This window comes from Rattus rattus, chromosome 6 (assembly GCF_011064425.1).
Source record: "Rattus rattus isolate New Zealand chromosome 6, Rrattus_CSIRO_v1, whole genome shotgun sequence".
Lineage (NCBI taxonomy): Eukaryota > Metazoa > Chordata > Mammalia > Rodentia > Muridae > Rattus > Rattus rattus.
The window spans coordinates 15,753,694-15,767,538 of record NC_046159.1 but is presented as its reverse complement, the minus strand read 5'-3'; the positions used below and the strand labels follow the sequence as shown (position 1 = coordinate 15,767,538).

At 36.2% G+C, this 13,845-nt stretch overlaps 1 protein-coding gene across 1 annotated transcript; it reads right to left on the bottom strand.

The window, feature by feature from the left end:
• Positions 1-3,852: 3,852 nt before the first annotated feature.
• LOC116902702 (taste receptor type 2 member 140) lies at positions 3,853-4,791 on the bottom strand. The gene has a single exon (XM_032905056.1). It carries the CDS (start codon positions 4,789-4,791, stop codon positions 3,853-3,855), a length of 939 nt encoding a protein of 312 aa, XP_032760947.1.
• Positions 4,792-13,845: the final 9,054 nt, after the last annotated feature.

Sequence of the window (13,845 nt, the reverse complement as noted above, 5' to 3'; positions counted from 1 at the left end):
TGAATCTAATAGAAGAGAAAGTGGGAGACTCAAACTCACTGGCACAGGAGAGGGGGACTGGGATATTTCCTACGCAGAACTAAATGGCTCAGACCCTGAGATCCAGAATTGATTAATGGGACCTTATAAAACTGAAATCCTTCTCTTAAGTGAAGATCATGGCAGTAGGACAAATCATCAACCTACAAATTGTGAAAAAAAATATCTTTGCTGAACCCACATTCTATATATACAAAATATATATAAAATACAAGAAGCTAAAGACCAAACAAGCCAATCTTGGGTATAGAGCTAAACATAGAATTTACAACAGAGCAGTCTCAAATGGCTGAGAAGCAGTTAAAGAAATGTTCAAAGTCCTTAGCGATCAGGTAAATGCAAATCAAAATGACCCTGAAATTCCACCTTACACCAATCAGAATGGCTAAGATCAAAAACTCAAGTGACAGCACATGTTGGTCAGGATGTGGAGAAAGAGGAACACTTCTCCATTGCTGATGTGATTGCAAAGTGGCATAACTACTTTGGAAATCAATCTGGGGGTTCCTCTGAAAATTGAAAAATAGATCTACCTGAAGACCCAGGTATCCCACTCTTGGGCATATACCCAAAAGATGCAGCCTTGTTTGTGATAGCCAGAAATTGAAAACAACCCAAATGTCACACAATGGAAGAATGGATACAGAAAATGTGGTTTATTTATACAGTGGAATACTATTCAGCTACTAAGAACAAGGACATCATGAGTTTTGCAGGCAAAGGATGGAACTAGAAAATATCATCCTGAGTGAGGTAACAGACCCAAAATGGCATGCATGGTCTCTACTCACTAATAAGTGGATATTAGCTTAAAATGTACAGACCTAAGATCCACAGAACTCAAGGTTAACAAGTTGAAGAAGGGCCAAAGTGAGGATGCTTCAATCCCACTTTTGGAGGGACCAAGAAACAATCATGGGGGGCAAAGGGAGGGAGAAACCTGAGTGGGAGAGGAAAGGTGGAGGGGAAAGGGGGAACAGTGCCAGTTACCTGAGAGGTGAGAGAATCTGATGACTCAAAGGGAGGGACCTTAGATGAAATGTCCGACAATGGGAAAAGGAAACTTATAGAATAGAGTCCACCTACAGTCGAAAGACTGGGTATAAAGTAGAGGGATGAGGTTGCCATCCCACAGTCAAAACCTCTGACCCAGAACTGTTCCTGTCTAAAAGAACTGCAGAGACAAAAATGGAAAAGAGACTGAAGGGAAGGAGGTCTAGTGACTGGCCTGACTTGGGATCCATCTCAAGGGGAGGCTCCAAGGGCTGAAACTTACTGATGCCATGGTGTGCTTGCAGACAGAAGCCTAGCATGGCTGTACTCAGAAAGGTCCAACAAGGAGCTGACTGAGACAGATGCAGCTAATTATACCCATCAATGGACTGGAGACAGAGACCCCTGTGGTTGAATTAGGGAATGGCTGGAAGAAGCTGAGGAGGAGGGCAGCTCCATAGAAAGATCAGCAGTCTTAACTAACCTGGACCTCTGAGATTTCTGAGACACTGAGCCACCAACCAGGCAGCATACACCAGCTGATATGTGACCCTGGACACATATACAGCAAAGGATTGCCTGGTCTGGTCTCATGAGTATAGATGTGGCTAATCCTTGAGAGACTTGAGGGCCCAGGAAGTAGGGAGTTCTGACATATGTGTGGGTGGGATGAGTCCATCCCTCTTGGAAAAAGGGGGAAAAGAGAAACAGAATGAGAAACTCTGGGAGGGTGGACCGACCAGAAGGTGGGGTAATGACCGGACTGTAAAAAATTTAAAGTAGTAAAAAAGGAGGAGGAGGAGGAGGAGGAGGAGGAGGAGGAGGAGGAGGAGGAGGAGGAGGACTGACAGACCATTGGAAGTTTATAAATCCCTCTGCCCTTGGCAGATGGCAAGAATGTATAGCCATATTATTCAAGGAATGAAATTAATTACAAAATACAAATATCGTGTGCCTTTCCATATCACTGGTAAGTCTATTTGATCTGCCTTAATGAGATAGGACAGAAAGTGAACACATATTTGTTTATTTTCCACTGTCATGTACTCCTCAGTATATAATGTCATCATTGAGCAGAAGAATACCACCTCTCAGAACTTGGTATGTGGCTATGGATACAGAAAGCAGTTTTCAATTATATTATAGCCACTTTTGGAGTTAATCAAATAATTTAAGTCTCATTTGTTAAGAACTGTTGCAAACTTTACACTTTCATACCACCTTTTGCACTGTATCATTCTTTCCCCAAAACTCTGTTAATTAAATATAGGGTATTGATAATATTTGACCTAATTGGAGTCTATAATTAACAAGTATCAACTTTCTGAAAAAAATATAAGATTAAAAGCATTCTATAAGTGAATATTGCATAAGAAAAGAAAGATCCTTAAGAGACACAACATACCCCACACACACACTCTTCATGATATTTTATAGTTCTGTGAGCAGATGTGCATGGCTTTTTCCTCTCTAGAGTAAATTACATATTGTCTCATATTTCCTGAAACTAAAGAGGTATCAAAAATAAGGGACTCAACAGCTAAATATTAGATGAGTTAAGGTTTTAGTAATATTCTTCGGCACTTGGAGACTATTGGTCAATTATATTAGCATATACTTTTTTTCCAAATTTTTTCTGCAACTCAAATTTATTACCTCTAGATAATACTTGTTACTGTACTGGACATACTTTCTAAATGTGGCTTTGATTCTGATGGCCCCAAATTTTTTATAATGTACAATGTTCTTTAACTTTTCTTGGGAAATGTGAACAAATGACTAATTATTCCAGGGAAATGATAAAGAAATGATTCGATCCATGTCTAGTGTGGTGAAATAATGAATTTACTGAGGCGAAATACATAATTACAGGCAGCTAACAATATCTGAGAGCAGGAGAATTAGCTTTCCTCAGAGATGATCCAACCTTACACATGAACAGAGAATGACTACCACATTAACTATTCAACAATGAGTAGTCAACCTTGTAATAATATACATAGAAGTAACACCAAATAAACTAAGAAAGCCTTAGTTTTATTTAAAAATTTATTTGTAATTTTGTAATATGTAAAAGCAATATATGACATGGAGGGTGTTAGAGAAAGGAAAGGTAAGGGGAGAAATGATATAATTATATTTTAATTTCAAAAGTAGATTTAAAATTAAAATATATAGGTACACTCATTAGCATGAGTTTACATTTGTGGGCAAAACAACTAAATTGAATTGAATCACATATGTTAATACTTTATAGAAAAAGGCACAACAAATTTTCCCATGATAAGTAAGTTTGAAGAACTCCTAATTTCCAAAATAAGTAAAATGGACAGGAAGATTGGCATAAACTCAAATTTTACATTAGAAGTTTCTGAATTGATAATATATTTGAAACAATAAAAAGAATATTTGATTTCTAATTCAATATCATTTCTCAACATGTTCCAAACATTGTAAATATAATTATTTTGATATAGGTCGTTGTTTTTATCCTTCCTAAGTTTTGTACATATATGTATACACATATAAACAAATTTCACAGGATTTATTAATGATATTAAAACATTCAAAAGCCTATTTTATTATAAGAAAATTATATTATACTACTAATAAAATTTCTTCTAGCTATATGGTTCATGTTGACATCATTCCATATACAGCAACATCTATCCCTTAATATTTTGGACAGTACTTGATTCAACAAAGAATTTTCTAAGGTTCACAAAGCTACAATTAAACAATAAACTGAAAGGGCAAATGTAAACATACAGTTAAGAACAAGTCATACTGTAAATTAGTGAAGTCAATACACTAAATGGTCTAAGGACCTGGGAGTTCTGCAGCATTAAAACTGGACCTCAGCCACCATATTATGGTCAGAAAAGCCTGTCTGAGCTTAGAGTTTCCCAGAATTAGTACACAGGAGTGACCTGAAGGAAAAGCAAGTGCTATCGACTCGAAAACCAAGTTGAACACAGTCTTTGGCTGAACCTCATTTTTCCAAGCCTGCATGACAAGTGCCAGAAAGAAAATGGTGTATAGTAGGAGAAAGGTGACCACCATCTGCAGGGCCTTAATGTGGGCTGTGGTGCTGGGGTCTCTGGGGCCCTTGGAACGATGCTGCATCTTCTTCAGATGCCTCCACAGAGAGAAGATGAGCAGGAGAAAAATTGTCAGAGTCACAGTGAAGGGTATGAAGGTGAACATAGTGTTGGTGAATAAAGGAATCCTAGAAATCTGTGGATTGTTGTTTGAATGAAAACTGTAGGACATATTTACTTTGTATCCTTCAACCGAGATAACAATACATGTGTTTATGACGATAACATTTACAAGCAAGAGGAGAAGAGATACCAGCAGTGTTAATGAAACCACGGTTTTTACCCTCCACCTTAGGGAAAGAAAAATAGAATTTGAAAAGTTAGCTATCTTGAGAAAATAAAAGATGCTGAGACATGTAGCAAGCCAGATGCTGAAATGATTGGTCACTGTCCAGGAATTATTGATTATCCTCAACATTTTTCTTGTTATCAACAATGATGAGTGAAGCTCAGATATCACTAAAACTGTGAGTAGTGACCACACAAAAGCAAGTCTGGAGATGGCCAGAGCAGTGAGGATCTGATCCACTAAGGAGAACCGTCTTCTCTTGGTCCAGTCCATGATGTTCACCACAGCTATGAATCCATTTCCTAAACACCCTATAATGATTTCCACAACTAAAATGATTAATAATGCACACTTCACAGTAGCCTTCATTGTCACCAGGAGATGCTCCACGATCTTAATGTAATCTTCTAAAAGGCTATATCTATGTGATTCTTAAATTTCAAAACATAATTATTATGAACTTTCATCAACAATATCAATCATCAAAATACACTAATGATTTGGTTTATAGTTTTCTACACACATACACATACTTACATACATACATACATACATACATACATACATACATACATACATACAAAAAAATCCCATATATTATCCAAGATAGCCCAGATTAATTGCATCTATGCACTATGTACTAAGTAACTTGCACATGATAGTCAGAAGTTCTATGTAGCTGATTCTAAGAGAACATTAGATTTTCATATGTATCATCAAAACAAAGATATTCTAATTTCAGTTTTATATGTCTGCTTATTAAAATATAGCTACTTAATTTCCAGGCAAACTACATTTTAAAACTATAACTGGTATAGGAGACAAGAAAATCAAGCTGTCAAATAGAATAAGTATGCTATTAAGTGCATAAGTAAAATTTCTGTTAGGTGACATTATCTTATTTTCAATGTTCTTCTCTAAAGTTATCAAAAAATTAACCTAATAAATACCTCTTACTGCAGATACTGATAGTCTTTCTTCAACAACATCACACATGTACTCTTCTACATGAACACACAGGTGTATACTAATGTACAAACATAAAGTAAGACCATAACTCCTTCATTTCTCACTTCTGTAATTCATGCTGCCCATTAACAACCAATTTCTATGCATCCAACTCACGCTTCATACTGAAATAGCCATTTCAAACTTGTGTAAATGTGCTTTACAGTATAACTGATGTAGCAAACCTTCTGTAAGTGTGTATGTTTTATACATTCATGAAAACAAATTTAGAAATTTTCCTCTTGTGCTTAAGCGCAGACAGTGCGTTAATTCAAGTTAATCTACACCACAAAACTTCTCCTCACTTTTTGTGTCTCCCTTTGTGGAATAGCCTGTTCCCCCATCAGCACGAAGGACTTTCAGATAGTATCCAATCCCCTTCATTTGGCTTCACAGTCTTGTCTTATAAGATCACTGTAGCCATCAAGGTAGGTGAGATGGTTCAACGCCTGGGCAAGCTGGAAAATGAAACATTGCATGATAGCATTATTTGATAGCTAAGGGAGAGTCAAAGAAGCAATGGCATAAATAGAACAAAGACAGGAGAGAAGCATGTATCAATAGATATCTGTGCTACTACTGGTAAACATTGCTCTACAAGTAAGCTAATGCAAGGGGGCTAACATGTGTGAAGTCATTCTAGCTGAAACCCTATCTCAGGACAAGAACAGAAGAAATCTATAGAAATTCTTAAGAAAGACATGGAATGTTGTGTGTCAAAGATGGACTATAAACTTAGTCTACTGAAAAAATTCTCTATAAAAAGAAAAGATATTTCTTATTATTACCCAATGTTTAAGGAACAGGCATAGTGAGAAAGAAAACCAGCACCACTATTGAAAATTTAGAAATAAGCATACCATCACTGCAGAGACACATAGTCAGTTCTCCTGGCATGGTCCCTTCCACACAACAAAGAAAAGAAGACAGACAAATGCAAAACACCCTGGAGGGGTGTGGAGTGGGTGCTGTTACTGGAACTGCGAGGACTTTTAGGAAAGTGACAGAGTTTATATCCAATGGAAGAGTGGCAAATACTCAGGGGAGCTCCTTCAAAACTCTTCTCTGCACCTTCCTCTCTGAATAGGAAATAGAGAAAGTTCTACCTGAGCAGCAGGAGATAGGAAACATAGTTGTCCAACAAAGACAGCAACACCAAGAACAGTTCCCACATAATTCATTCATAAAACAAATAACAGATCCTCAGGAGCATGAATGTTCCTGCAATTTTTATATTTACAAATATTATATTGTGCATCTACAAATCTCTGTACTTCATAATTCAATAGGTGTAAGTTTTATTGTCTTCATAAATACACACAATTGAAAAGAGTTTAGTAAACATAAATTCACCCTATGTATCCCTTAATTTAGATCACTATTATTATAAACTTACTTATCTTCAGTGTCTATATATTTCTTAAAATAGATTAGATTCTCAATTACAACATTAAAATTTACCACAAATTTAAGAAAATATATTCAGAATCATTTTCACTATTGTAAAATTAATGTTTAATTTACAAAACATTTTAAGAAAGATAACTGTGGTTTCCAGTGCAACAGAAATATGTAGATATGTGTAATACATTAATAGATAATGGCACATGATTGATTACTGATAATATATAGATATATGATAGAGAATTGATAGATATGAATCAACAGGTCATACAGAGATATACGACACATAGACTGGAAGAGTCAGCCTTGTGTATCTATACAGAACTATGTTCTCAGTATGTAAAGTGCTGTATGTACAGCAATGTCACCATAACTGCTTATAATTTGTTTTTACATTTAGATTTGCTTGTATGCATATGCATTAAGATTGAACACTTGAGCTAGCAACCTCTGAACAAGCTTGTTCCTGCCAGAAACTGATTCTCCTCGCTCCTCAGACATTTACCTCCCATAGTTCTTTCATTTAGTGGGTGATAACATATGGAATCATCTGTTCATGTTGCCATATCAACTAATTGCTGTCATTGTTATGTCCGTCTTGTTCAGGCAATGCTATTGATGGGTACTCATGATTGCAGCTTCCTGTCATAGGACAAAGACACTACTTCAAAGCAGACACCCAGGTGTTCTTGTTCTTACAATTTTTCTGTCTTCTCTTCTGTGATTTCCCAGAGAACAATCCACAGACCACCTCTTTTCTCTGCATTTAGACTAGCTTTGGATTTCTAAAATCATGTCCACCTTTTCCAAAAAAGAAGCTCCTAATGAAATTAGAGCTACTTGCTTTTATGGATGTAAGAATATGTATTTAAAATAAAACTTCAAAATGCATTGGTTTTAAAAAATAGCAGTAGAAGGTTCTCCTCTCAGCATGTCTGTGGTTTACTGGTAAAAATGCTAATGCATGTTGAGTTGATATCTTTCCAGTTTGGTGAAAGTATTGAATATTTCTAGACATTTTTCTGATGGAAAATTTGAATCCGAATAGTGTAACATTACAGAAAGTAGAGACAACTTTAATATTCTTCTATTTATATCTCTTTGATTTCCTTCTCTTTTTTATATCTATAGATATGGAATCAAACATAGTATTCCAAATGAATGGGGATAGAGAGCAGTCTGTCTTATTCCTGATATTAGAATCTTTACAAGTTTTTCTCTTTCTGATAGTACCGGCTTGGTTTCTCATATTTTGTCCTTATTATATCGATGAACATTCCTTATTATTTTATTTGTTCTAAAATTTTTATGCTGCAGCCATGATGGATTTATCACAAGCATTCTTGCCATCCCTTGAGATGATCATGTGTTTTGTTTTTTAGTAAACTTATGTGTTTTATTACATTAATTGATTTATGTATGTAGAATCATTATTACATCGCTAGGAAGAAGCCAAATTGGGCAGAGTAGGTGATCTTTTCGATATATGTGTGTCCTGTTTGTAAATACTTGAGAATGTTTATGTTTGTGTTTATTAGAGATACTGACCTGTTTTCTTTTGTTGCTGTGTCTTTACCGGGCTTTAGTAACACTAGATTCGTTGAAGGAGTTGACAGATTTTTTCTATTGTTTTGGTCATTTGAAAAATATAGGTTGTACAACATTGAAGGGATTGGATAATTCAGCTGTGAACCCGTCTGAGTCTGAGCTTTTCCAGTCAGAAGCCTGTTGATTAGCATTTCAAACTCCTTATTTGGTTTAAGTTTGTTTCAGTAGTTAATTTTCTCATTGTTTAACATCGGTGATCCAAATGTGCCTGCAAATTAACTCATGTCTTTAAAATTTACTAACTTAATTGAGTGCAAGTTTCTCTCTATTGCATTTTTAAAGAATTCATTTGAGAATTTCCTACTTGAGTACTGGATCTATATTGACCCTGCCTCTTTCCAATTCCTCCAAGTCTACCAATTTCACCCTTGCTCTAATCTATTGTGCTGGTTAATTTTATGTCAACTCGAGCCAAGCTAGAATCATCTTGGAAAAGCAAACATCTACTGTGAAAATAGTCCCATAATATTAGGTTATAGGTAAGCCTGTGGAACATTTTCTTAGTTGGTGATTGATGGTGGAGGGCCCAGTTCATAGTGCATGGTACCACTACTCAGCTTAGTGGTCCTGCGTTCTGTGAGAAAATAGACTGATCGATGCGGTAAGCAACATCACCCCATGACTTTCGCATCAGCTCCTGCCTCCTGATTACTGTCCTGCTTTAGTTCTTGTCCTGCCTTCTTCAGTGATAGACAATTCTGTGAAGTCTTAGCAAAGGCCTGTTTTCTCCACAAGTTTCTTTTGGTATTAGTGTTTCATCTTGGCAGTAGAAAACCTAAATAAAACTTCCATAATCTAACCTCATTTCTTACTTTACACTTCTCTGCAAAAACACACACATACATATATACAAATACATACAAATTCACATGTATATACACTTAGAGACATACTTTCATATTCAAATATATACACACAACATACACGCATATTCACATAAACTAGTACACTTACACACATACATGCATACATACATACACATACATATACAAAAATGCATATATACTTGCACACATATGCACAAAAAACACACATACACTCAGATATATACATATACGAACACATAAAAACAAAAAAATATACAAAAACAAAAACACATATGCATAAACATACACATATATACACAAGCACACACAAACATATATCATAAACCTATACCCACATACTCAGGCACACATGTATGCACACTCACATACATACAAATACTATACACATGTAAACACATACAATCCATAATACACATATGAACACACACACACATATATACAAAGCAGACACACATACAAAAGCACACAAATACACACACATGCATTCAAATATGTATACTAAGTACCCAAATAATACATACAAATACATAAATATACAAACACCCACATACCACACACACAAATACACACAATCCCTATACATACATACACAAAAACACAGTCTCCACATGCATACTTACAAACATACACATACTCAGAGACAATGGGTTTCGTTTCTAAATCCATTCATTTAACTTGTGCTTTTTGATAAGTGGATAACTTTATTATGGTTAATTTGGAAGGTCTGTCCTGATAGCTATTAGCTCTGCCTGGGTTAGCAGTCCCATGTTGTGGTCAGTAATTACTGCTTTGTTTCTTTCTGGAGCTTCTTGACTATGTAGACTGCTTTCTTCAGTCTGATGTATGGCATCCAGCAACCTCTGTAGGGATGGTGTGGTGGAAGTAAATTCTTTGATTCTGTTAATATGGAAAACCTTTCCCCCTTCATCTGTGGTAGATACCTTCTCTGTGTAAAATAATCTGAATTAGCATAATTAGTTTTTCTTTAGAATGTTGGGCATATAATCCCATGATCTCCTGGTGTGTAAAGTTTTCATTGAGTAGTCAGCTGTTATTTTGATGGTTTTCCCTTCATATGTGACTTCTGACATTTTCTTAGAAGCTACAAATACTCTTTTATTTTGTATATTTAGTGTTTTAATTGTCACATAATATGGGCAGTTTTTTTAAATCTGTTTATTTTAAGTTCTCTATTTTTCCTTATCTGTATAGGCATGTTTTTTTATTTCTTTTCCTTTTACTGCAAAATAGAGTCTCCAAAAATATCACTGAGTTTGTAAAAAACAAAAAGTTTGCTATCTACCGTTGGTCATGAAACTCAACCTTACGAGTAGTTTATTTCCACAGGAGACCCTCATGAGAAAACTAAGTTTTTAATGGCAAAATGGCAAGTGGATATCTATTGAAGATTGCTTCAGTGTAAGGGATGGGGACATGAATTCCCTTATTCCTATAGCTGTAAGACCCTATCTGCTGCACACTCCTTCAGGCCTGTGCCTGTTCATATGTGTGTTTATCCTGTTGATTTTTAAAGACATTTTATTGATTGTTCCTCAAACTGATCTGGCTCTTATACCTTTCCTCTTCCTCCCCTCTAGATTTCCCTACGCCCTCAGGGGTATTTCATGGAGACATTTAGGGCTCAGTGTTCCAAGTTCTCTCACTCTATGCATTTTGTCTTGTTGTCCGTCAGTGGAGTATGAGAAATTAAAAGTCAAACACCAATTTTTAGAAGCTTTGGAAGTTGAAACAAGGGCATTGTTTAAACTTCCCATTAAACAGTGGATAAATCACTTTGCATATCCAAAATTATAAAATAATAAAACAAATGCTGTATCATATCTTTGAAAGATTTCCCAGGTTAGTCAGAGACATAAAGAGCAATGAGAAATAAGTGTCTGTACATTCAGGAATAGAGGCTAACTTTCCAAAAGACAGGACTTGTGTAACATTTGTCTGTCCTTAATCATAAGGACAGTGGCTCATCAAAAGTTTATTTCCAAGATGAGTTGGCAGCTGTGCTGAAATACAGAAGCAGTTTCCCTGAGTGTAGTAACAATTTGTAATGCAATTTGTAATGCAAATGTAAACAATTTGTTCTGTTAAGTTGCCTCCATAGAAAAAGCCACATTTTCTTTCTTAAGTAATTAAATTTATTCTTACCTTCATGCATAGAATGAACTTGTCCTATAAAGGGAATCTGAAAGTCTGGGTAGAATTGTGACTTAGCTATAAAATATTGAAGCTGCTTTTGAAAGGAGGCTTGTTTTTCATTCCTAAAAGACAATAACTATTGTTATTAGCTCCATTTAACACATAAAGTTTCTTTGGTGTGGAAAAGTTTCTTTATGATTTTTAATAGTTAAGGTAGCCTGTCTGAAGGGGAGCCATAGTTGGTCATTAGTGCAGCTGCAGCAAGAGGGCTGATTTACTTCTAAAAGAGGCTAAATGAGGCCTTTTCTTTGGGTCATAATTTAGCTGAAATTATTTGTTTTGCCATGTGAGCCAAAAGCTACTCCCTTTGGAGCTTAGAGTAAGAGCAGTTGGTGATTTTTCTGTCCTGAATCTGAAATGCTTTTGGTTGATAGCTGTGTAATAATCTTAACTTCTCTGGTAAACTCTAAATCAGTTAACCCATGAACTACATGCGTTTCCTGCATACAGGTGGAACTCTGGCATGATATCAATTCTATAGTCCCGTTAGGAACGGAGGCCTTAAGCTCCAGTAGGAAAATAAACAATGGGGTAGTCATGGGTAAATACTGTTGTGAAGGCTGAACTCAACCCTGCACTTCCCGGGCTTAATTTTACAGCTGTCGGATTGTTCATTTTTTAAAATGGGTTGGTTATCTGAGGCAGTGGATTTATTTGCTTGTAGTCCCACATCCACTTTCCCTAATTCTCTTTTGTTTCCTTTTTTTAATTGGATATTTTTTATTTTCATTTCAAATGTTAGCCCATTTCCCAGTCCATAAATCGCTATCCAATCCCCATTTCCCCTTCTTCTATGAAGGTGTTCTCCCACCCATCCACCCACCCCTTCCCATCTCCCCACCCTGACATTCCCCTGCGCTGGGGGGTTTCAGTCTTGGCAGGACCAAGGGCTTCTCCTCCCATTGGTGCCCAACAAGGCCATCTTCTGCTATATATGCAGCTGAGCCATGGGTCTTTCCATGTGTACTCTTTGGATATTGGTTTAGTCCCTGGGAGCTCTGGTAGGTTGAGGTCTCCTGTGGAGTATCATATGATAAAATATGCAGAGGAGGTCATTTTGGGTTTGGATTTTTTGGTGTCTCTTATTTCCAGTTATATTTCTCTCTTGAGGTCAGTTTTTGCCCAGGATATATATAAAAACCAGGTACTTCCTGTCCAAAGAGTTTGCAAGACCCACGTGTATCAACATACCTTCCTCAGAGTCCCAGTTCTGGTGCCAATTAGATGCTGGGAACTTGCTCAGCCTGGAATGGGCTGAAGTGGACCACACCGTTAGACACAAGCCAAAAGACTGATGATTTTCAATCTTTTAACTCTCTGTTCTTCGCTAATTATTTAATTCTTTCATACTGTTATGTGCTTCATTAAACACTGGGGACTTAACTTTTTCTGATTGATCTATGCTAATAATGTTACTTCTATGCTTCATGAAGTGCTGAAGATTTAATATTTTTATTGTTCTGTGCTAAAAACGTAACTATTTATTGCTATACTGTGATTCATTAAGCATGGTTATTATGCTTCAATATACTTGCGAATGTTGACTCCAGAAAAGCAATTCTGGGGATGGCCAGAGCAGCGAGGATGCGATCCACTGAAGAGATCTTTCTTCTCTTCATCTATTCCACGAAATTCATCAGTACCAAGAATATTTTTCCTAAACTTCCTACAATGAACTTCACACTTAAAGTGGTAATCAGCGTGAACTGTAGATAACACTCATTTCCAAGAAGTTACTTCATTTTACATTGTAAAGCATTTTAGTATGGTATTCTGAAATGTCATATCTATATAATTCTTGAAAATATGTAACTTTTTTTTAAAAAGTACCTTATATAATACCTAGCAAACTTCAGAACTATTGCAGAGTTTGTTCATAGTTTTCCTCACAAAATCTTTATGCTTTTCAAGACAGCTTAGAAAGCTTTAGGCAGATACACACTTGCCTTACACACTTGGACTTAACTCTTCTAAATTTGCTGAGGAAGGAAACACTGATTTCTCAAATACTGTTATCAAAATATAGATACACTTATTTGCATTGTTTTAAATAATGTTTCTTCTGTGCATACAACATCTGCTTACTTCTCTTCTTGGATAGGAATATTAAAAAGTTAGACTCAAAAAAAAAAAAAAGAACTGAGAATGGGACCCCGTTGAAGGAATCAGAAAAGGACTGAAGAGCTTGAAGGGCTTGAGACCCCATATGAACAACAATGCCAAGCAACCAGAGCTTCCAGGGACTAAGCCACTACCCAAAGACTATTCATGGACTGACCCTGGACTCTGACCTCATAGGTAGCAATGAATAGCCTAGTAAGAGCACCAGTGGAAGGGGAAGCCCTTGGTCCTGCTAAGATTG

What these genes read in the sequence shown, in the direction of transcription:
- LOC116902702 (XM_032905056.1), bottom strand. Translation starts at nt 4,791, where the DNA reads ATGAAGGCTACTGTGAAGTGTGCATTATTAATCATTTTAGTTGTGGAA.